Here is a 24,343-nt window from a genome sequence, read left to right as displayed (position 1 = left end):
TTGCTTGTGGCATGTTCATCTTTCAGTGGGAGCTTGGATGATCTAATCGGCCAGCACAGAACCACCATGAGAGATGGAGCTTTTCCACCACAAACACAATACGAGAGGAGCATCAGCCCTGCAGGATCAGACTAAAGGTCCACGTAGTCCCTCCATCCTGCATCCTACAGTGGCCAAACAGGGGCCCTTTGGAAAACCCATAAAGAAGACATGAAAGAAATCACTTTCCTTCCCCTGCTGCAGCTCCCAACCAGTTGGTATGCAGTGGTGTACTATATCTGAAGATGGAGGTTATATTTAGCTATCATGGCAGAAAGATACTGCTGCACCCTTCTTCCAGTTTCAGCTGGCCTTAACACCTCCAAAGCCATGGTGGTTACATAAGGCCAAGTGCCCAGTGATGGAGAGCCAGACAAGGGAGAGAGGCAGTGAAGATACCACCACATGCCCACTCCTGGGCTAGCTCAGAGGCCTTTCCACTTTTCCCCTCCCCAAAGTCAGAAGAACTAAATGCTCTTCATGTATTGGGGAAGAAGAAGGTTGGTTTTTATATGCTGACTTTCCCTACCACTTAAGGAAGAATGAAACTGGCTTACAATCACCTTCCCTTCCCCCCCCCCAACAGACACCCTGTGAGGTAGGTTGTGCTGAGAGAGCTCTAAGAGAGCTGTGACTAGCCCAAGGTCACCCAGCTGGCTTCATGTGAAGGAGGGGGGAAACAAATCCAGTTCGCCAGATTAGCATCTGCCGCTCATGTGGAGGAGTGGGGAATCAAACCTGGTTCTTCAGATCAGAGTCCACTGCTCTAAATCACCACTCTCAACCACTACACCACACTGGCTCCCAAGGGTTAGTTGTTTTTATTTAGATTTTTGTTTTGTAGTTCAGTATTTTTTAAATTCAGTTTTCTTTCCCCATTCCCATCTCTTCTCAAACGTCTTTATGGTTTTAAACTGAATGTTTTTGCGTCATGTAAGTACACTCTGTTGCATTTTACAAGAATCAGTGAGCTGCTCTGGGGATGTCAGACAAAAAGAAGGATACATATAAATGACTGACGTGTCTACGATTTTGTCTGAACTTATTTACACTAGCGGCCTTCATTACATCCTGTGCAAGTGAGTCCCACAAGTTAATTCTGTGTTGTGTAAAGTAGTATATCCTTTCATCGTTTCTGATTCTACCCCCACTCCATTTCATTGGGGAGGGGGACCCTGGGCTCTAGCGCTCTGAAGAAGGGACACAGAGAGGAATGAGGCATCGAGAGTTAATCATGTTGGAATCACCCCAGACACTGCCTGTGCTGGCTGTGGAGGCAAGGGTTAGCGGCAAGCAGCATGGGGGCAGAAGCTAACAGCACTCTTGCCCCCAGCTAACCCTTTGCCATGTTTCCTACCTGGATGCGACTAAAAAGATTTTACAGTTCCATACAGCAGGGCTCGCTCACAGGGAGAGGTATCCATCCAGAGACACAGCAGTACGTGAGGCCTCTAAATGCATCCATCTCTGGAACTAGAGTTCTATGCATGAGAGCAGTAGCGTTGCCTGGAAGGGCTCTCAGATGAGCGGTAAATTGTCACACGGCATCCATGTTTCACTGCCGTCCGTTGCCGGAGACCCAGCTTCACTTCGCCATGAAGCTCACTGGGGTGACCTTGGGCCAGCCAGCTTTCAACCTAATCTACCTCACAGTGTTGGAAAGATAAAATGGGGATGGGAGAACCATACACTTGAGAGCCAGCGTGGTGTAGTGGTTAAGAGCGGTGGTTTGGAGCGGGGGACTCTGATCTGGAGAACCGGGTTTGATTCCCCACTCCTCCCCGTGAGAGGTGGAGGCTAATCCGATGAACTGGGTTGGTTTCCCCACTCCTCCAGATGAAGCCAGCTGGGTGACCTTGGGCTAGTCACACTCTCTCAGCCCCACCTACCTCACAGGGTGTCTGTTGTGGGGAAGGGAAGGTGATTGTAAGCCAGTTTGATTATTCCTTAAGTGATAAAGTTGGCATATAGAAACCAACTCTTCTTCTTCTCCTCCTTCCTTGTGGTGAAATGTGGGAATGTAGCAAGACTGCAATCAAACAGGAAAGGCAGCCTGAAAGGCAACCGTCGGTGTGGCTCAGTGGACAGAATGCTGGATTAGGATGCGGCACAGGGCTCCAATTCCCACTCGGCCACAAAGATATTGGGTGGCAGCCAGTCCACTGGCGTGGTTAAGACGCTATGCCAAACCACACTTCAGTGGGAAGAAGGAAGGTTGAATTTACCATGAAGGTTCCTTCTGTTCTGAGGGAGGGAGGGCATCTAAGCATGGGAGCGGTCACCCGTGCTAAGATGCCCTCCCTCTCAGAGTGAGCGGGCATCTTATCAAGGTTTGCCAAAGAGCCTGGAAGAAACCGTGCGCACCATGCCTGCATGTGCCATGTGCTACTTCCTGGTTTTTGGCATGTACCAGACAAACTGTGGTTTGCAATCATGGGAACGAACCAACTGTGGTTTGGTTTCCTAAGAAAGGAGGATTGCAAGACAAGAGCAATCCTGGACTGCAACAGTAGTAAAGGCAACCTCTGTGAAAACCTGAGAAGATACTCATTTGCTCACGGTGCACAAAATGAGGATGGGGAGGAACTGTGTAAGGAAGCCAAAGGCATCTCCCCAGGCTCCTTTGCATAGACTGGTGTTAAGTCCGAACCAAGAGAGTCTGAAGTGTGGGCCGCTGCCTCTTAGCTCTACTTACTCCACGGTGGTTGTGAGGATTAAAAGGGGTGGTGGTGAGCGAGAAACCACGTATGCCACCGTGAGCCCTTCAGAGAAAGGGCATGAAAATTACAAATGCAAAGATGAAAGCAGAGGAACTGCTGGTGCCAGTACTTACACTACACACTCGTAGCGGTTCTCTCGGGCCGCAATGTGCAAGGGGGAATCTCCGTGAATGTTCACCGCGTGCAAGTCACATTTTGCAGCTAGCAAGATCTCCGCTATGTCCACGCATCCCGAAAATGCAGCCCAGTGTAAACAAATGTTCTCCTCCTGGAAGGGTTGGGGGGGGGGAGAGAGAGAGAGATCGGCTGTGTTTGTTGTGCTTCCAGCCTGCTGCTTGGGGACTCCCCTGTCCCTCCTGCTCTCCGCTCCTGCTGTTTCTTAGGCGTGGGCTGCCTTCTCCCCTCCGTGGATTTCTCAGCCTCGTTTCTGAGACAGGCGAGCAGGAAGGGAAGCTCCCGGCAACAGCCTCCGTCAAGCTCCCCGAAGAGGGGGCGGCTGCACGGAAAGGCTGCCCCCTCACCTTATAAGGACAGATGAGTCATTTGTTTGCAAGCCACGGAACGATCAGGATCCATCCGCAGAGAGAGAGAAGCCACAGGCCAGAGGGGAAGCGGCAGCTGCTGCAGAGCTGCCTGGCCTAGCCTAGTGGGAAGCCACGGGAGATCTCGTCCCAGAGGGATAAATTCAGAGTGGGTGAATTTGGGGGCAGAAAAGCCCCCAACCAAGGGCTGCCATCAGCCACTCCTGAATGATGCTGTGTCTCCCTCCAAGCTTGGAAGGATCTGAATCCTGAGAGCCTAGCAAGATGCTGTCCCCATGCCTCCCCCTTAGGAGGGGCTGTGGCTCAGTGGTAGAGCCTCTGCTTGGCATGCAGAAGGTCCCAGGTTCAATCCCCGGCATGTTCAATTAAAGGGACTAGGTAGGTAGGTGGTGTGAAAGACCTCTGCCTGAGACCCTGGAGAGCCGCTGCCGGTCTGAGTAGACAATACTGACTTTGATGGACCAAGGGTCTGATTTGGTATAAGGCAGCTTCATGTGTTCACATCTGCCCTAGAGTCTTGTCAACCCACAGTCTGGGAGTTTCATGCTCAGAAATAAATTCCCAGGTTTAAGACTAAAGGGAGAGGGAGTATAAGCGGGTGCATGCACACACCTTCTTTTCCATCCTGAATCCGCCCCGTGGAACCACCATTTGTCCCGCTGGGGAAACATCCATGTAGCTAATCACATGGATGTTTCCCCACTGGGGCAAACAGCATCTCCCCAAGGCTATTTTAGGTCAGGTCAACAGCACAGGTGGGAGGAGAGATGAAGCCCCCTCTCTCTGTGTGTCACAATCCTAATCAGAATCGGTCCCCCTGGCACTTGGGAATTACAATCTGAGCACAGAACTCCAAGCACTCGTTGGGTTGACAGAACGCAACACGGGAAGGTGTCACAAGGACAACGTTTTGTACAGTTAGACCCTTACGCTCCTGCTAGAGAGTTCCAGGCATCTCTCTGCTGCTGTATGGACTGAGGCACACTGCAAATCCTGCAGGACTAAACGAAGGCATGTTGGGACTGGAGTTTGTTTGTAGAAAAAGAAGGCACATATACTTTTAAATTTCACAGTACTATTTCACCCGCTAAGTTATAAACGATGCATTGTGTGGGTGTTAAGTGCTGTCAAGCCGCTTCCGACTCATGGCGACCCTATGAATGAAAGTCCTCCAAAATGTCCTATCTTTGACAGCCTTGCTCAGATCTTGCAAATTGAAGGCTGTGGCTTCCTTTATTGAGTCAATCCATCTCTTGTTGGGTCTTCCTCTTTTCCTGCTGCCCTCAACTTTTCCTAGCATGGCTGTCTTTTCCAGTGACTCTTGTCATCTCATGATATGACCAAAATATGATAGCCTCAGTTTAGACATTTTAGCTTCTAGGGTCAGTTCAGGCTTGATTTGATCTATAACCCACTGATTTGTTTTTTTGGCAGTCCACGGTCCGTGATGCATTATTAACTTATTAAAGGGGTAAAACACGTTCAACATTTCTGGGAATTTTATTTCTCTAGTTAGGATAACCATGCTTTCCAGGAAAGGGGGGAATCGAGCCCCTCATCCCCTTCCCGACAAGATAGATCAAAAGCTGTCAACAGGTGCCCTGGGGCACACAGGCTGTTTCCTCGAGGTCGTGCTTCTCCCACTGAATCTTAATGCAGCCCTGACAGAAGGGACTCGCTCTGCATTTCTGTGCTATGACCACAGATGCGTTCACAGTCCGTCCCGCGCTGCCTTGGACTCCCCAATGCTCTCAATGAAATCTTGTGGACACCGAAATAGTTTCTCAAGAAGGTAAAGGCATCTGTTCCTGAACATTTTTGCTTAAAGTAGCTGGAGCAGTTGGGGGGAGGGGGAGAGGAAATGGCCTGTATTCTTGTATGCTGCTGAGTAGACTGGGGACCAGAAATGTATTTTAGCTCCGCAATCCCCTTCACCGGCAGTCAGGCTACTGAGCTGTAGCTGTAGAAGGAATTGCATCTCACATTTGGATTTCATATGGAAAACTGCAGTGTGGGATACAACTATTTCTTTTCAACAATTTTTTTAATGAATGTACACGAATGCACACACACACACACATGATGCCTTTCACAGGCCACTGGTCCACCCAGCTCACTGACAGCACCTTTCCAAGCAGTCATCTCTCCTGGCCCAGCTACCTGAGAACCTTTAACTGGAGTTCAGGCATTAATCTGAAACCTCAGGTCTTCTAGGCTCCACCATTTTGCTGAAGCCCCTCCTATTTTGCAGCTGCCTTTTCCTCAATCCAATTTCTGTCCCACACAGCTCACTACTGTCTGTTCTAAATGAAAGAGGGTCCTCAGGGATCTCAGGCACGTAAAGGCCTTTCCCAACCCGTTACCTGCGACCCTCTAATTGGGGATGCTGGAGATTATTGGAACCTGCATGAAAATGAGATCTCCCCCCGTGCCCACCAGCTTTCTGACACTCATGAGCAGCAACTCAGTCAAAAATATAGTACAGCAGAGAAAAAATTTAGAAAACTTCCAAGAGTTCAGTGGGAGTGTCCTTGTGGGGCCAGAGAAATTGAAGACTCTAGCCATGTTATTCATAGGTGTAATTATCATAAGGACATTAGACAGTTGATTCATCCATCCACTAGTGAATCTAAAGGAGTTTGTTTCAGAAGACGAGGAAATGAAATTTCTGCTGTGGGAAGGGGAACTCCTTTTGTCTTTCCCAAGTCACTAAATTTTGCTCAGTGGCTATTAAGGTCCGTTTGACAGAGATCACTAATTACAATGTCAATACTGGTCACAACTCGGCTTACGTTATCAAGGATGTTGATATCTGATCCTTTGGCAAGCAGCAGCTTCACCAGCTCAACGTGTTTGTACTCCGTCGCCCAGATCATTGGCGTCCAGCCTCCGTCGTCCTGGGAACACAAGAAAGAGCCCTGCTGGATCAGACCAAAGGTCTGTCTAGTTCACCAATCTCTCCACCCAAAGTGGGCAGCCTGAAGTCTCCAGAAAGCAAGGCACGAAGGCAAAAGCCCTCCGAGCAACCAGTGCTTAGGTTCACAGAGGTCCCACTTAGTAATCACAGCTAAAACATGGATAGACCCTCTCCTCCCCGAATTTGTCTAATGCCTTTTATTCACAAGCCATTTGCACCTCATGTGGCGGCAAAGTCCACAAGGCAATTAAGCATCGTGTGATGTAGTCTTTCCTTCCCCCCCATCAATTTAATTGATTGAGTCCTTGCCACATTCTAATACCATGAAAGGGGAAGAGAAAAGATTAATCTGTACAATTTCTTCACACCATTCCCAATTTTATAAACTTTTGTTATGTACTCCCCACCATCATTCTTCCTTTTTCACCCCAAAAGCCCCAAATTCCATGTCAATAAGATGTTCCAACCCCTAAGTCGTTTTGGTTGTTCTTTTCTACATCTTTTCCAGTTCTGGGATATCCTTTTGAGAGATGGGGCAATCAGAGTAGTAAATGGTGGTTGTATTTATATATTAGAATCCTAGAGTTGGAAGGGACCACCAGGGTCATCTAGTCCAACCCCCTGCACAATGCAGGAAATTCACAACTACCTCCCCCACACATACCCAGTGACCCCTACTCCATGCCTAGAAGATGGCCAAGGTGCCCTCCCTCTCATGAGCTGCCTAAGGTCATAGAATCAGCATTGCTGACAGATGGCCATCTAGCCTCTGCTTAAAAACCTCCAGGGAAGGAGCGCTTACCACTTCCCAAGGAAGCCTGTTCCACTGAGGAACCGCTCTAACTGTTAGAAAATTCTTCCTAATGTCTGGACGGAAACTCTTTTGATTTAATTTCAACCCACTGGTTCTGGTCCGACCTTCTGGGGCAACAGAAAACAACTTGGTGCCATCCTCTATATGACAGCCCTTCAAGTACTTGAAGATGGTTATCATGTCCCCTCTCAGTCTTCTCTCCAGGCTGAACATACTCAGCTCCTTCAACCTTTCTTCATAGGACTTGGTCTCCAGACCCCTCACCATCTTCATAGCCCTCCTCTGGACACGTTCCAGCTTGTCTACATCCTTTTCAAATTGAGGTGCCCAAAACTGAACACAATACTCTAGGTGAGGTCTAAAATATTAGCATGACAATACTGGTTGTTTCGTTTTCTACCTGTTTCCCAATACCCATTGCTGAAGAATAACCACTCTTATATAGGATTTGTGTTTTGCACTGTTGCCACACAATGAGTTGCAATTTTCATTGAGCTTTCCACTCCAACCCTAAGCGGGTGATATAAACTCTTTGCTGGCTAATCACAGCCAGGTCAAATCCCATTAGTGTATATGAGATTGGGCTTTTTGCTCCATATGCAGAACTTTACGTTTACTTACACTGAATCCTATTTTGCCACCCTGTTGCTCGTTCACACTGAGTGGGGAAGCCATTTGGGAGTTCTGGATAGTCTGCTTAGGTTTTCACCATTCTGAATAATTTCAGGTCATTTGCCAACTTGACTACTTCCTCCGCTCAACCTCTATTCCAAATATTTTATGAATGACAAAAGGAGATTCAGTGCCAATACGGGGCCTACACTTACCGCCATTGTGAAACCCGTCCATTTACTTCCTACTTTGCTTCGGGCCCTTTAACTGGTCTCCAATCTCTAAAATGACATGTACACATCATGTGGCTTACCTGGCAGTTGACATCCATCTGCCCGTTGGATAGAAGATACTGCACCACATCATAATGCCCCTTCTTGGCTGCCAGATGCAGGCACGTAGAGCCTTCTGCATCCTGGACAAAGCACACAAAGAGGCTGGGAGATCGGCCGTGCTTCGTCAAGCTTGCACTGCAAATTTCTGCAGTGTTGGAAAGCAGGCAGCATACCTACAAACATGATCCATCAAGACACATGCAAACTATAACCTGTGAATTGCGGCTGGCCAGATGTTTGATAGGCTTGTTTTTGCAGTCCTTGGGGAAACAGGAAAAGGAGAGACCCTCTTGGTGGCCGTGTTACTTCTTTGGAACTCCCCACCACCAAAGGAAGTTCACCTCATTCCATTCTTACTGGCATGCTTTCAAATGGGTATGAGAATATTTTTCTTTGCCGATTCTGCTACCGCTTAATGGTTGTGTGTGTTAAGTGCCATCAAGTCGCTTCCGACTCATGGCCCCCCTTTGAATCAAAGTCCTCCAAAATGTCCTATCTGACAGCCTTGCTCAGATCTTGCAAATTGGGGGCTGCGGAGTCCTTTATTGAGTCAATCCATCTCTTTTTGGGTCTTCCTCTTTTCCTGCTGCCCTCAACTTTTCCTAGAATGACTGTCTTTTCCAGTGACTCTTTTCTTCTCATAATGTGACCAAAATACGCTAGCCTCAGTTGTTTGTGTGTGTTAAGTGCCGTCAATTCACTTCCGACTCATGGCGACCCTCACAGACTTCTGTGCGAATCCCTGTGCGAAGCCTCAGTTAGGGTGGTGTTTTTTTTTAACGCTCTCAATGATGTTGATTTTAACTGATGATTGTTTTTATTGTAATGTTTAAGAGGAAGATTAGGGGCTGCTTGCTAGCTGGTGGCTTTGTTTTTATTTCCATTCAGAGACTGTGGTTTTGATTTGGTATAACCTTCCCCCCACCCAAGGGCCCATACTGAGGATGAAAGGGAAGGATTTAAATGATTTTCAGTGACTACGTAAATGAAATATATGGTTCAGTTTGGGAGGTCATCAATGGTGCAGACCCCAAGCAAAACATAAGATCAAAGGCCAGAAGGTGGATTTGCTGGCTGGAAAAATACAATATCCCCTTTTGCAAAATGCAGCAGACATTGTGCGGGGAAGAAAGATCAGACGAGCAGCCCTTGAAGACTTCTGTGAGAATCCCGGCACCTTAAGCATCAGGGGTTCACTTCCGCTGGCTGGATCTGCCATGCTGCTCCCATGGGCAACTGGGTATTTCCACACTCCAACTGTCTCCACCCTTGGCTGTAACCTTAGGCTTGTAGCAAATAAAAATCACACAATCTGCCTTCTTCAGCTTTTATTGCCAGCATGCTGCTACCCTTCAAGGATGATTTATGTTCTACAGAAAAAGTAATTACCATGAATAAATCAGCCTAGATTTCAGGTTTTATTATGTAGCAATAAATAATCTGATAGGCTGGATATTTGGCCTTGGTGTCAGTTAACAAAACAAAAACAAAAACAAACAAACAAACCCCCTGCCCTTCCCCCCCCCCAAAGGCAAACAACTGTTCTGGGTGATGGCCCTTAGTACTCTCAAGTGGGCCTCATCAGCACTACACCGAGACCCATTTGCTTCCTAAAAGGAGCTCCCTCCACCCATACAGGTTCTTGGGGTCTAGCCAAAGTCCTCTGGCATATTGTATTTGGCTGCTAGTGGTTTCTGGCAGGATAGCTGTTCAGGCACAGCCCGGCTCCTCAGCAGATAGCGACTCGCTTGTCACTATGCTACTCTGCAAAGCAAACGAAGCAAATGAAAACGCCTGCACTTTGCACGCCTTCTGATTTATCCCACTAATGAGCAATCAATGCACTTCCTACTACAGCCCACGTCACCCAACCCATGCGACTGGACCCGTCTTAGTCGGCTGGAGAATCGCCTTTGCACGTATGCCGTTTGAAGACCACCTCTGAACACTGACTAATGGGGGTGTGTGTTGAACATCAAATATCCATCACTCACTGCCTGGTTATCAGCTGGCAGGCGCCACACTGAAAGATACTCCCTGACATGATCTAATTTAGACGCTGCAATCTGGAATACACAGGCCTCTGCCATTAGCACGCAACACGGGCCCGAGATGCTGTGTACACACGAATTCACAGAACCCAGAAACAGGACAGGGCCTGTATGTGATCTGCATGAGCATCCTGTGTGGAGGCAGAATCACCCTACGCCAAGCCACACTACTGCATTACCACACTTCCTACTTGTTACAGAGAGAGGTTAGGGGACAATGGAACAGCACATGTTTTGCACACAGAAAACCTCAAGGTCAATCTGTGCCATGTCCAGTGGCAAGTGCAGGGAAAGGCCTTTCTCTGCTTGAGATCTTAAAGAGCTACTGAGCTAGACAGACCAATGGTTTGCTTTGGTACAAGTCAGTTTAAAAGAGTTGGTGCAGTGTAGTGATCAGAGGGGTGGACTAGGATCTAGGAAACCTAATCGTCCCTCTGCCATGAAGCAAGCGGTCTGCTTGGGCCAGACTGCTCTATGCTCCTTGGAGGAAGGGTGGGAGATATGCCAGATAAATGACTGCGCCGAAGAAGGGCTGCATGTAGAAAAGCTCTCGCTCTGCATGCAGAAGGTCCCAGGTGGAATTCTTGCCACCTCCAGTCAAAGAATCTCAGGTAGAAAGCATTAGAGAAGACCTTTCTCCGCCTGAGACCCTGAAGAGCTGCTGTCATAGTTAGAACAGCCGATGCTGAGCTAGATGGACCAATGAGCTGACTCCGTAAAGGGCAACTTTAAGTGTATATCTATGCTAAGCAAGGGGAGCGAAACTAGCACACGGCCTGAGTTAGGACAGGTACCAGGTTTGGTAGCATACACCCGAGAAGCTTCTAATCTTCAGATCTTTTTTTTTTTAAGTACTGCCAAAAAAAAAAAAAAAAAAGCCAACAGCTCTTTCGCCTCTTAAGTCTCCTTGGGAATCTCATAATCTGTCAAAGACACGAAATCAAGAAGCCGCCCGTACCTTGGGATCTACAAGCGCTCCAGCCTTGATGAGGTATTTCACAGCCTCTAGATGATTGTTCTCTGACGCTTCCATAAGTGGGGTCCTCTGGTCCTCAGAGCAGTTGTCTATATTAGCGCCAGCCTGTGACAAGACACACACAATGCAGAATGAAAAAAGTTGGTGTCTGTTTACCACAGGGACACATCCTGATGGGCTTGATGACTTATGCACTTACTAATTCACCCTGAGCGATGAAGGAATTTGCAGCATCCTATTCCCATGGAATCTGCTCATTAATAGGGAGGCTCAGGAGAGGATTTCCCAGCAATCTAATTCTTGTCAGCACTGAAAGAGCTTCACTGACTGGCAACTCCTACTCATTGCCAGCACAACTCAAAAGTATTATTTCTTATCTTTAACTCCTAAAGGATTTGGGATCAGAGTATTTAAAGGGCTGCCTCCTCCCGTATGGACCTCCCTGACAGCTGACCCTGCTTCTGTGTGACCCCACCTTCAGGAGTAAAGTGAGTGGTTACCCATGACAGAGATTTCTCTCTTCTGATGCTTTGACTCTGGAATTCCTTCCCTGCATCCATTTACCTACTCTTCTGAGTTTTAGGTGCCTGGTAAAAACTTCATATTTAACCACACCTTTGGCTATAAGTTGCCTTTTGTTTTATTTTGGGTTGGTTTTGTTCTGATCTTCTGATAGCCTGGTTAGGTACAGAGCAGGTAAGATTTGAACTCAGTACCTTCCAGATTCCAACTCTTATCCACTATGATCTCATCATGCACACTTTTAATGAAAGCATGACCTCTGGTTGGCTGGACCGAGTAGAGGGTCTTCAGACACAGCTGCCAGAAGGTGCCAATACATCACACACACACACACACCATTATTCTGAACAACAACAACTGAGATAAACCTGGATCAGCATGTGGCAAATGTCCACGTGCCCGGACTCTGCTGCTGCATGGAGAGGGGTTCTCTTATTTTGGTGCTCCATTTTGAAGTTAGGGTCAATCCCGTCCACTGAAAAACACAAAACATGGAAGTAAAAATCCAGTGCAAATCCACAGTGGGAAGTCAAGAAGAATGGAGAGTGCAGGCGACACCCCCGCCCCCACGCACACACAATATGACACTGGGGGAAAGATGGGGAAGACTTAGAGATTGGATCTACTTCCTTGGCTTGTGTTAGCTCAAGAAGAACAGAATGTTTCCTGAGACACAGATTCCATTGCAATATAAGACATCAAACAGGCTCATACAAACTGAGGCCTGCAAGGAATTGTAGTTTGTGTCTGAGCAAGTAGGAACCCACCCACCCCAAATCTCCTCCTCCAAGACACCATAAGCTGCTAAGGGCTTGAAAAGGTTAATTTCCCCATCTCTGTCTGTTTTTTCTAGGGTTGCCAGCTCCGGGTTGGGAAATATCTGGAGATTTTGAGGATGGAGCCGGAGGAGGGCAGGGTTTGTGGAGGGGAGCGACTTCAATGCCATAGAGTCCACCTTCCAAAGCGGCCATTTTCTCCCAGGTGAACAGATCTCGGTCACCTGGAGATCACTTGTAATAGTGGGAGATCACCAACCACCACCTGGAGGTTGGCAACCCTAGTCTTTGTGTTTAACGAAAGCACAGCTCCTCTTAGCTCTCCAATGTCAATCAATAGGTCCAGTCCTCATCAGGTTGTTTTTTGGAGGGGGAGGGGGGTCTTTATACACCAAGCAACTACAAACTCATTTTTCTGCATAGTGAGAGAGTTCCCAAAGCACACAAGAAACCGTGGGTGGGCCCTTTTTGCTGCCTTTGTGATCAGCACATTATTATGAAGTTTTCTATTAGAATGAACAAAGCTGGGCGCCGGTGAGGAACCGCAAAGGGAAAGTAGACTAAATATTTCTGTCCAAATGCCTGTACTCAAATCTTCTGCTCCGGAATCAGAAATCTCCCTCTACGGCTTAGTTAAATTGTGGAACTCCCTGCCCCAGGATGTGGTGATGGCTGCCAACTTGGAAGGCTTGAAGAGGGGAGTGGACATGTTCATGGAGGAGAGGGCTATTCATGGCTATTAGTCAAAATGGATGCTATTCTCTCCAGGATCAGAGGAGCATGCCTATCATATTAGGTGCTTTGGAACACAGGCAGGAGGATGCTGCTGCAGTCGTCTTGTTCGTGGCTTCCTAGAGGCACCTGGTTGGCCACTGTGTGAACAGACTGCTGGACTTGATGGGCCTTGGTCTGATCCTTTCTTACGTTCTCATGAATTCTAGAGGCCCTCATGGGCTTGAGAGCAGGTCTTTATCTCCTGCTCCCTCCATGCTATTTTCCCCTGTAACCAATTCAGCTGACCTCAACATTCTCTGCCTCCAGAATCATGCCCAGTCCTCCTAAGACATTTTCTATTTTTCTCCCATTCATTTAGATGATAAAAAGTCATGCTTTCTGCTTATCCGTGGAGTCTCCCAAGTATGCAGAAGAATGTCTGTATCTGTGGGAGGCCTGTGTTTGCTGCTTTACAGATCGGAACAGGCTACCCACTTTACCATGCAAAACAGTAAGACAGTCACAGGGCCTATTTTCCCTGAAATACAAGTCACAGCCAGGTTTTTCCTCATTCATACATTGAGAGGAAGAGACCACACAAGGAAAGAAAGAAAGCAGAGGGAGAGATACCTAGCTTTCTATAATGCAAAATGGGAAGAGCAAAGATCCAGCACCTTCTAAGCCACCTGCTCTGTCAGATCCGCCCTGGTGTGCTGTGCAGGTGACAACCTGGCACTGTGCATATGCGCTCTTTCTGTCTCTCACTCTCTCTCTCTCACACACACACACACTCAGACACACACACACGGTCTTACTCAGGTCACTTGCAGTCTTCTGATTGGTACCAATTTATTCAAGTTTATTGAACTTTACGGTCCTTAGACCAAACATAAAATGTTTGCAGGTACATTGCCTTACCCAAACCGGCAGTATAAAACAATACCTTTTGGTTAAAACACTATACAAAATATTACTCTCTTTAAAAACTGGTCAGCAATATAAAATTAAACATTCAAACCACTCTACAACTTTTCAATTCTATTTAGATTTCCTATAATTAAATACTACTCTACAAAACGTGGCCACTAACTTTGTTACCTGAGGAAATTCATCCTTAAGAAGGATGTTAACTCTAACAGATTTAGGATAACCAGTGCTCTTTCTTAAAAGGGGGCCAAGAATCTTCTCCCTGTCCGCACCTAAGAAGGACATGTTCCAGTGTTTCTGGTTCACCACTGTTGCAGGAACAGAGCCTTTGTGAGAAGGGAGTCTTTTTGAATTTTCCTTCTGATAGACTAGTACCAGTTTGAGAACTGAACCATAAGCCCCACAGAGAGCAAGCACTAGGAAGGGCCAGAAATGCTGCTAAAACAAAACAGCTGAAAACTACTTAAAGGGGGGGGGGGAGACTATTTCTAGACCTTTTGCACACATTGGATTTGGCCACATGAAACCAGGACCTCTGACATTACTTAGGGTGTGTCACCTCCCAATCATTCTAAGTCCCCAGGAAGATTCAGCTGAGAAAGCAAACAACAAACCCTAATTCAGGCTGGTGGTGAGCAGGACGTTTATTATGTTAAATATTTATTATGTTAAATATTTATATCCCACCTCTCCACATGACTAGCCCAAGGAAGCTTACAATAATTCACACACACATACACACACATCTGGAGCCATTTAAGCAAACTATGAAACAACGTTAACCACAAAAAGAGTCAACTAAAATCATAAGAGTGGAGTTTTTTTTAAAAAAAGGAAACCCGAAGAGCCACTAAAATACCAGCAGATTAAACTGAGAAACAAGAATTCTAAAACCAAGAACAACACATAGTTTAATTGTGGAACTCCCTGACCCGGGATGTGGTGATGGCTGCCAACTTGGAAGGCTTTAAGAGGGGAATGGACATGTTCATGGAGGAGAGGGCTATCCATGGCTACTAGTCAAAATGGATACTAGTCATGATGCATACCTATTCCCTACAGTATCAGAGGAACATGCCTATTATATTAGGTGCTTTGGGACACAGGCAGGACAGTGCTGCTGCAGTCGTCTTGTTTGTGGGCTTCCTAGAGGCACCTGGTTGGCCACTGTGTGAACAGACTGCGGGACTTGATGGGCCTAGGTCTGATCCAGCATGGTGTTTCTTATGTTAACACCCCCAAACTCTCACCGAAACTTAGAAGGGGAAAGATCACCAATAATATAACTTGGTGGAAGACATCCCAACTTCCCCAGCCCCAGAAGGAAGTCACCAGCTCAGTCCCTTCTAGCCCTTCATTAACTCACGCTCTCGTTCGAATACTTGGGAGTTTCCAATTACGGTTGAGCCCGATTAACACTCATCTCTGCGAGCCCTCTTGGCTCAGCCACTCTATGGAAAGTGCGTTCATTTCCCAGCCTAACACTGCAATGACGAGAGCTAAAATCTAGGTGAAATCCCTAGGACTGAAAAGATCCATCCTCTGCGCGACGGAGACTTCTCCTCAGATATAAGACGAGGAAGCCGCTTACCCAACATAAGGAGGACCTTCTGCAGCTCTCCTTGCCGTGCGGAGAAATACAACTGCTTTGGGTGAAACCGTAATTTCTTGGGCCTGTCAAGGAGCAGAGAGGCTGTTAGCAACCAGAAGGGTCGGGAAGTCCTCGCGCCCTCCCCTCGTTATTAATTGCACATCGAGACACGCTCCCCTTATCCGCAACAACTTGCTCTTGTTTCCCTTGAATCGCTAAGTTTGCCGACAACCCAGAACCACAAAATAATAATAACAACATGCCCTTGTGGCAGCAATTGTATTGAAACGGTTGCTCATGTCTTATTTTATTGTAGTTTCTATACAGAATCTTGTAACGAACTTTTAAGCCCCCTGTTGGTTAATAGACAGAATGTCTCAGATTCTTTTAACGTTTCCTATTTATTGAACAATCGTTCGCCCCAAATATTGGAGACGGTGGCACAGTTTTAAAAGTTTGTTTTAAAAGCCCGCCAAACAGTTAATTAGATGGCAGTATCAACAAACAGCGCTATTGGATGTAACTGTCTTTTAACTATTCTATAAAGGGCACTTTTTAATATTTCCATTCCTTTTGTATCCTTCTGTATTGTGTTCTTATGCCAATAAAGGAATGATGAAAATACTGAAAAAATAATAATAAGATGCCAAATGTCAGAACGAATGGTGCCATAAGCTGTTTTGGGTAGAGAGCGCTGATATGCACAAGAGGCTCCAATGAACTATTTGAGTTTGTGAACTATTTGGATTATGAAAATAATCCCATTGGTAACGTCGTCTCCCTTGGTCTTCACAAAATCTTTCCCACAACAAGGAAAAATGGTTGCAGTTCCTCGCTTAGAAGTGAATGAGGGAAGCGCTGTTCGTCGCATAGCAAAGGTCTGAGATTCAGGCCCCAGCAAAATCATTTAGAGAATATGAGGCAGCAAGTGTAGCCAGCATGGTGTAGTGGTTAAGAGCGGTGGTTTGGAGCAGTGGATTCTAATCTGGGAACCGGGTTGGATTCCCCACTCCTACACATGAAGCCAGCTGGGTGACCTTGGGCTAGTCACAGCTCTCTTGGACCTCTCTCAGCCTCACCTACTTCACAGGGTGCCTGTTGTGGGGAGAGGAAGGGAAGGTGATTGTAAGCCAGTTTGATTCTTACTTAAGTGGTAGAGAAAGTCGGCATACAAAAACCAACTCTTCTTCTTCTTCAAGTGATGGGAAAGGCATTCTTCCCCTTGAGACTCTGGAGGGCCACCGACAGTTAAGCAAACTATGCTGAGCTAGGTGGACTAATGGTGGTCAATATAGGTGGTCAGTATAGGCACCTTCTTCCTAATGGAATATGACCCATCACTCAATGATAGAGCACCTGCTCAGCATGCAAAAGGCCTTAAGTTCAACCGCTGCCATCTCCAGATAAAGAATCCCAGGTAACATGCTTTGGGGAAAATGCTTTCTCAGGTAGGGAACACCCCTGCCAGTTAGTAAGCAACACTGAAGCTCAAGGGACCAATGGTTTGACTAGGAATGAGGCAGCTGATACAAGAATATCAGTAATGTCACTTTCAACAGTATGTAATGGTCAGTGTTGGACTAAAACTGTGTAGCCATGGGACCATAACTCTACCTCAGCCTTACCTACCGAGGGGTGAGGAGAGAAAAGGAACAGTGTGCACTGCTCACAGCGTCTTGGAGGAAGGACGGGGAAAACAGGAATAAGTAACAGACATACAGATGGGGTTTTGCTTGAGTTTGGGACAGAGTGATTATCAATTCAGTAGAGTTAGAGTGGGTTTTCCCATGGTTATGAGGGAAATGGTCTGCTGTAGAGTAGTGAATACTTAATCAGAGCATTCCCCTTACAACACTTTGAGACGGCAGCCTAGTTGAACACATGAAGCTGTCTTACACTGAATCAGGCCCTTGGTCCATCAAAGTCAGTACTGTCTACTCAGACTGGCAGTGGCTCTCCAGGGTCTCAGGCAAGGGTCTTTCACATCACTTCCTTGCCTGGTCCCTTTAACTGGAGATACCGGGGATTGAACCTGGGACCTTCTGCATGCCAAACAGATGCTCTACCACTGAGCCACAGCCCCTCCCAAAATTTTAAAAGTTCTATTTTCTGCACATGAACAAATGAAGCTGCCTTATACTGAATCAGACCCTTGGTCCATCAAAGTCAGTATTGTCTAACTCAGACTGGCAGTGGCTCTCCAGGGTCTCAGGCAGTGGTCTTTCACATCACCTACTTGCCTAGTCCCTTTAACTAGAATACCTGGGTTTGAACCTGGGACCTTCTCCATGCCAAGTACATGTTCTACCACTGAGCCACGACCCCTTCTGTAGTTTAACAACAGAAGTGCTACTGAAGGGCGGGTGGGTGAAAAATGAGCGAAATGAATCCAAATGTGCCACATTGAGCTGAAACCCGAATGAAAACCCAAGACCAGGCAGTGAGTGGAGGGGTCCACTGACATTTGAATACAATGTCTATTCCGACGACCGGCCCCATTCTTACTTTTCTGAGTCCAGAGCAATCAAGGCGCTTTCTAGGGTTTCTTTAACGGGCCCCTGGGGGGTTCCAGGCGGGGCCGGCTTGGGAAAGGCAGAGGTCCCGGCCAAATCAAACCCCTCGGCAGGCAAACTCTCTGGATGGCCTTCCTCGGTTGGTTGAATGCCACTATGGAAGAAAAAGGGTGGGGGTGGTGGAAGAAACACAACCAACATGAAGAGTGAATGCCACACACATATTTTGCATCAAACAAAGAAAAGAGGTCGCTTTTAAAATGCTACGGATTTGCATTACATTACTCTTCAGTAATGTCAAGGTCAGTGTTGTGAACTTCCATTGAAAGCTCTACTACTCGCAAGCGTGGTGTAGTGGTTAAGAGCAGTGGATTCTAATCTGGAGAACCGGGTTCGATTCCCCATTCCTACACATAAAGCCAGCTGGGTGATGACCTTGGGCCAGACACAGTTCTCTCCGAACTCTCTCAGCCCCACCTACCTCATAAGGTGCCTGGTTGTGGGGCGATTGTAAGCCGCTTTGAGGTATAAAAACCAACTCTTCCTCCTCTTGTCCTTAAAGGGAAAATACTGGGCGCTTCCCCTACCCCAGTTTCATCAACTTCCTGCAAGTATAAAGTTAGGAACCTAGGGAGAAGTGTTCAAGGACAGACTTCTCCCTGACCTGCTAGATTTTGGCTGCAGGGAGCTTTTTAAAACCTTTAAGCATCCACTCCCCTTACACTGGCGTTTGTAATGGTACGGTCCAAGGAAAAATAAAACCAGCTGGGTATCGCTCCCAACCACAAAATATAGACCTTCCTCCCGATCCCAGAGTTTGATTCTGTGAAATATGGTCAGTTTTTGCAATCTCTTTCCACAGCCAGGACTCCTGTGAGCAATAGGTAAAAAGGTAAAGCACCAGATAATTACTGACCCATGGGGTGACGTCACATCACAACGTTTACTAGGCAGACTTTGTTTATGGGGTGGGTTGCCACTGCCTTCCCCAGTCGTCTACACTGTACCCCCAGCAAGCCGGGTACTCATTTTACCGACCTCGGAAGGATGGAAGTTTGAGTCAACCTTGAGCTGGCTACCTGAACCCGATTTCCATCGGGATCAAACTCAGGTCGTGAGCAGAGCTTGGACTGCAGCTTACCACTCTGTGCCACGAGGCTCCCGTGAGCAATAGGTAAGTCAGACCAAATGGTTCAGAGCTTCCCCAATGTGAACTATCCCCAACAAGGACTGGACTTCCCACCAACTGCCTTTGAGAAGATTTCCAACAAGAAGGGCCCCCCTTGTTATTTAATTTCTTTATAAATGATATCATTGAGAAAGGTAAGATCATCCCCCTGGAGTCTTCCTTTATCCCTTCGGTTCTTCTCAGCAGAAAGACGACTCGCCCACGGCAATTTCCCCAAATGCATAAACATGAGCAAATTCCAGCTTGCGGCAACGCCAAACAGGAACCCACCTCCCTGTTGTTGTGTCCGCCCTTCCCTCCGAAGTCCCGGGCTTCTTCTGCTCGTAGGTCGTCGGTGAAAGCGTGGAGGTAGTGTCTGCCTTGGCGACTGTCACTTCTTTGGCCTTGGAGGCCTCCTCCCCACAGTGTGGACAGTAGCTCATGCCTTTGACCTGGGAGGCACAATTTTGGTGGAACCGGTGGGAGATGCTGCTCTCCGGCTGACACTCCATGAAAGTGCCCTGGGGAAAGAGATGCCAAGAAGGAATAGCCATGCATCCTTTATATATTTACATTACTTGTAGTCTGCCTTTCTTGCAGGCACTCAAGGTGGATTACAGAGTAAAGTCAATGCAACCAACAGGACAGGACATCCAAAAACCAGTGCAGTAGGATTTGGACTGTAGTAAAAGAGTTGGTGTTCTATCGTGGTTAGCAGGTGAGACTCAGACTGGGGAGCTGTGGGTTCAAATCTCCAGTCCATGAAGCTCATTGGGCGTCTTTGGGCTAGTTGCTCTCTCTCAGGCCTACCTACCTCACAGGGTGGTTCTTAGGATAAAATGGAGGGGGGCGTTTACGCCATCTCCCAGGACTGGCTACACAAGTGTGTTGCGCTTCTGTATTAGAGTGACAAGGCTAAGATCTGGAAGAACTGGGTTCAACTCCTCACTCTGCCTATGGAAGCTTGCTGGGTGACCTTAAGCCAGTCACTATCAGTCTTGCCTACATCACAGGGCTGCTGTGAGGATAAAATGGGGGAGAGAGAGTGGTGTACACCAACCAAAGCTCCTTGGAGGTAGGGTGGGGTTAAAAAAAATAATAGATAGAAGAGTAATAGATGGGTTATGTTTACCAAGGTTTCACCTGCCACAGCATGTATGAGCCGATGAAGCTGTAATATTGAACCAAATATCTGCTCCACTTAGCTTGATATGATAGCCAGCACAGAAAATGTCTTTTCTTTTAACAAGAGATGTCAGGGATTGAACCTGGGACCTCCTGCACTCAAATCATGCACTCTACTGCTGAGCTATGGGCCCTCCTCATTTTAGACCAGGAAATGAACAAATTAGCCAAACTCACTAACTACGGGAAGGTCTGAGAGAATAAACCACGTTCTTAACTCCAGCTTCTCCACAACTCCGACTAATCAAATTTCTCTCTTCTGTAAATTGGTGCTGTTCTGAATTACCCCAGGTAGTGAATTTATATTCTTACTGAATTCGAAAACGTTTGCTTCGTCTTTCTGAACAAGGTGTTTCCCCAGCCAAAACCAGGACCCAAGAAGGAGAAGACCAGAACATCGGATGCACATAATACCCATGTGTCATAATGGGTATCCAGTAAAGCCATGTGTAGTAATGCACATTACTGTAGTTCAAGAGAAGGGCTACAACTCAATGGCAGAAGGCATAGAAGGTCCCAGGTTAAATCTTTAGCATTTCCAGTTGGGGAAAAAAAACCTCAGGTAGCAGGTGCTGGAAAATGCCTCCCTCCTCCTGAGGCCTTGGAGAATTGCTGCCGGCCCGAGCAGGAAATACTGAGCTAGATGGACCAACAGCATAACCTGGTACAAGGCAACTTCATCCTTCACAGCGTAGCTTGAGTCCCATGTGCACACAGTAAGTATCACCAAGTTCATTCCCCAGTTAAGAAACTGGCACAGTGAGGCATCAGAACGCAATCCTTTGGACGCCCCCACATCTTTTCAACGATAACTTCTGCTAAACAAAATGTGCTACAGAAGCAATAGCTGAGGGTCACAGCTGAAACAATCTCCTCCTTCTGTGTGGGCCTTCCGATATATTAAGATACGCTTCGAAGACTCTGCACCTTCACCGTTTGAAGCAAGGTAGAGGAACATCTGAGGCAGGTCCTTTTGTGCTGTGGCACCTTCATTGGGGAACTACGTCCCCACAGCAATTGAGGCTGAGCTTATTGTTTTAGGAAGAGGGGCAAGATTGGGATTCTCTATCGCCTTCTCTCACCTGCTTAAGTCTATTTCAAGGGAGTACTCCTAGTGAGTCCCCGTTTAAGTGCTTGTTCTATTAGATCTTGCTTCTATTGCTGAGCTCTGGTCCTTTTTAATGGACTTTTAAATGTCACATTGGCTGTTCCATCTCTTCTTTTTTTAACCACTGTTAATTGGAAGTTGCTTCAACTGCTCTGCTTTTATGAGTGTGTGGGTGGGTGGGTGTAAACGGTTTTAAAGAAATAAAACTGGGTGTCAACGCTCCTCCAAGGCCATAAGGCAAAACGCAGTGAGCAACACACGGCTGCTTCCTTTGACAACAGTTCGCTTTGAATCGAGCCTGTAACGGGAACCGTGGACAGTGTATCCCAAAGCAGCATCTGTGAAGCTGATAATGCCAGCCACAGAGTTAAACATGTGTAGCTCATTACAGCTCATTCGCACTCAGACACTCTCTCTCTCTCTCATACACACACATTCCCTCTTGCTTTGGATGAAGGCACATTCCCCTCCCTTAATGAGCCAAAACCATCTCTGATTCTCTCCTGGCTGCGCAATTTGCTCACGGAGGTTTCCAAAAACCCAGAGGTTTTTGACTCGGCACTACAATTTCCAGCAAGGAAGTTGTAGCTACTGTGGCAATTTGTGTTTGCTGTGAACATAACAACATAGGAGAAGCCATGCTGGATCAGACCAAGGCCCATCAAGTCCAGCAGTCTGTTCACACAGTGGCCAACCAGGTGCCTCTATGAAGCCCACAAGCAAGATGACTGCAGCAGCATTTGTCCTGCCTGTGTTCCACAGCACCTAATATATTCGGCATACTCCTCTAATCCTGAATAGAGATGCATCATGACGAGTATCCATTTTTACTAGTATCCACGAATACTCCTCTCTTCCATGAACCTGTCCACTCCCCTCTTAAAGACTTCCAAGTTGGCGGTGGGGTCGTCACCCCCAGAGGTGGGGGGAAATGCTTTAAAACGCACAGCAGCCAGACACTCCCCACCACACACACTTTAATACTCCTGGCAGGGAGTAAAATCTCATCCCTGACTTGCCAAGGCGCCAAGAGGCTCGATCAAAGTGTTTTCATACATGACATTTAGAAAGCCTTTGAACCTCTCCTTGCGCTACTCGTGTGTGCGAACAAATGTTGTTAATGCCAACTGACAGGAAACAGAAGAAGGGTCCCCCTTTTCTTAAAGCCAAGTGCAATTTCTAGCCAACAAGCTTTAGTCAAAAGCAAAATTGTATCTTAGCCTCGGGTGTGAAAACATACTGGGATGGCCCCCCCAGAAGCTGGGCTTCTCTGTTTTGAAAACCAAGAAGGAATCCAAGTGGCTGCTTGAGATCTGCCCTGCCACGTGAGGCACGGAAGAGGAACCTGATCCTGCAGTCCCTCCACTGAATATTAAGAGCGCACCACAAAAGTAGAAGGCATGAAGAGACGCAAAGTGAGTGAAGACAGAAATTAAACTGGTCATTGTTTTATCTAGAGAGTGCAGAAGGTGCAATGGAATTCTATTTTTTTAAGAAGAAGAAGAGGAGGAGTAGGAGTTGGTTTTTAAAATGCCGACTTTCTCTACCACTTAAGACTTTCTCTACCACTTAACTCCCCACAACAGACACCCTGTGAGGTAGGTGGGGTGGAGAGAGCTGTGCCTAGCCCAAGGTCACCCAGCTGGCTTCGTGTGTTCATGTGGGGAAACAAATCCAGTTCACCAGATCAGCCTCCGCCGCTCATGTGGAGGAGTGGGGAATCAAACCCGGTTCTCCAGATCAGAGTCCACCGCTCCAAACCACCACTCTTAACCACTACACCACGCTGGCGTAGCCCATCATTCCTCCATTGTGGAACTCAAGGCAGGATTCCCAGGAGGTCTCTCTTCCAAGCACTGACCGGAGTCAAACCTAGCTGCAGCAAGGATGCTGTATAATGTGCTCTTCGGAGCCATCCAATACCCCACTTGTAAATATCTTCGGAGACTCAAGGTTTCAAACCAAGTAAGGGCAGCAGAAGGAAAGAAACTTAAAAGATTATTCCCAATTCACCAGTTCTCATAAATATGATGCTGGCTTCCTTTGAGAAAATGCAAAGGGCTACATAAGAACATAAGAAAAACCATGCTGGATCAGACCTAGGCCCATCAAGTCCCGCAGTCTGTTCACACAGTGGCTGAACAGGTGCCTCTAGGAAGCCCAAACAAGACAACTGCAGCAGCACTGTCCTGCCTGTGTTCCACAGCACATAATATATTCGACATGCTCCTCTGATCCCGGAGAGAATAGATATGGATCATGACTAGTAGCCATTATAACTAGTAGCCGTGAATACCCCTCACCTCCATGAACATGTCCACTTCCCTCTTAAAGCCTTCCAAGCTGGCAGTCATCACCACATCCTGGGGCAGGGGGAGGCTGCAGGTTTCTTTCAAGCCCTCTTCCATGAATATCTTGATTGCCTCAGGAAGCAGCATGGCAACTCAGAGCAACCTCTGTGCCAGACAATCAGCGCAGGAGAAATGGCTGAGCTCCCCATTTGGTGCGTTGATTTATCACTGCATTCATTCTTTGTCAGTTTTCTGGAAATCACTAGCATGTCGTTCTGCCCACCTGAACCTCCGCACCTAGAGGCAGTCCACCTTTGCATACCAAGACTAGGAGGTAATATCAGGGGAGGCCTTGGGCCTTGTGCCCAGTTTGTTGCCCCTTCAGGGCAACTGACTGGCTGCTTTGCACAGCAGGATGCTGGACTGGATGGACAACTGGCCTCATCAATCGGGGTACTTATCTTCTTGTGAACTGAAAGCATGCTGCAGTAATGCGTGCCCCACAGATAGAAAATGCATGCCAACTCAGGGAAGCTTTTGAA

At 47.1% G+C, this 24,343-nt stretch overlaps 1 protein-coding gene across 4 annotated transcripts in view; it reads right to left on the bottom strand.

The window, feature by feature from the left end:
- Positions 1–24,343, bottom strand: part of EHMT1 (euchromatic histone lysine methyltransferase 1) — a 154,818-nt gene that overhangs the window by 19,150 nt on the left and 111,325 nt on the right. For all 4 annotated transcript variants that reach the window (XM_056860364.1, XM_056860366.1, XM_056860365.1 and 1 more), the window contains 8 exons: positions 19,509–19,738; positions 18,042–18,203; positions 15,537–15,619; positions 11,897–12,003; positions 10,989–11,111; positions 7,958–8,059; positions 6,094–6,198; positions 2,873–3,027 (listed from right to left, as the gene is read on the bottom strand). In XM_056860364.1, coding sequence (XP_056716342.1) covers positions 2,873–3,027; positions 6,094–6,198; positions 7,958–8,059; positions 10,989–11,111; positions 11,897–12,003; positions 15,537–15,619; positions 18,042–18,203; positions 19,509–19,738 — 1,067 coding nt within the window. The remainder of the gene's footprint in view (positions 1–2,872; positions 3,028–6,093; positions 6,199–7,957; positions 8,060–10,988; positions 11,112–11,896; positions 12,004–15,536; positions 15,620–18,041; positions 18,204–19,508; positions 19,739–24,343) is intronic.

This window comes from Euleptes europaea, chromosome 14 (assembly GCF_029931775.1).
Source record: "Euleptes europaea isolate rEulEur1 chromosome 14, rEulEur1.hap1, whole genome shotgun sequence".
NCBI lineage: Eukaryota > Metazoa > Chordata > Lepidosauria > Squamata > Sphaerodactylidae > Euleptes > Euleptes europaea.
The sequence above is the reverse complement of the archived record's forward strand: the minus strand, read 5'-3'. Positions and strand labels throughout refer to the sequence as shown.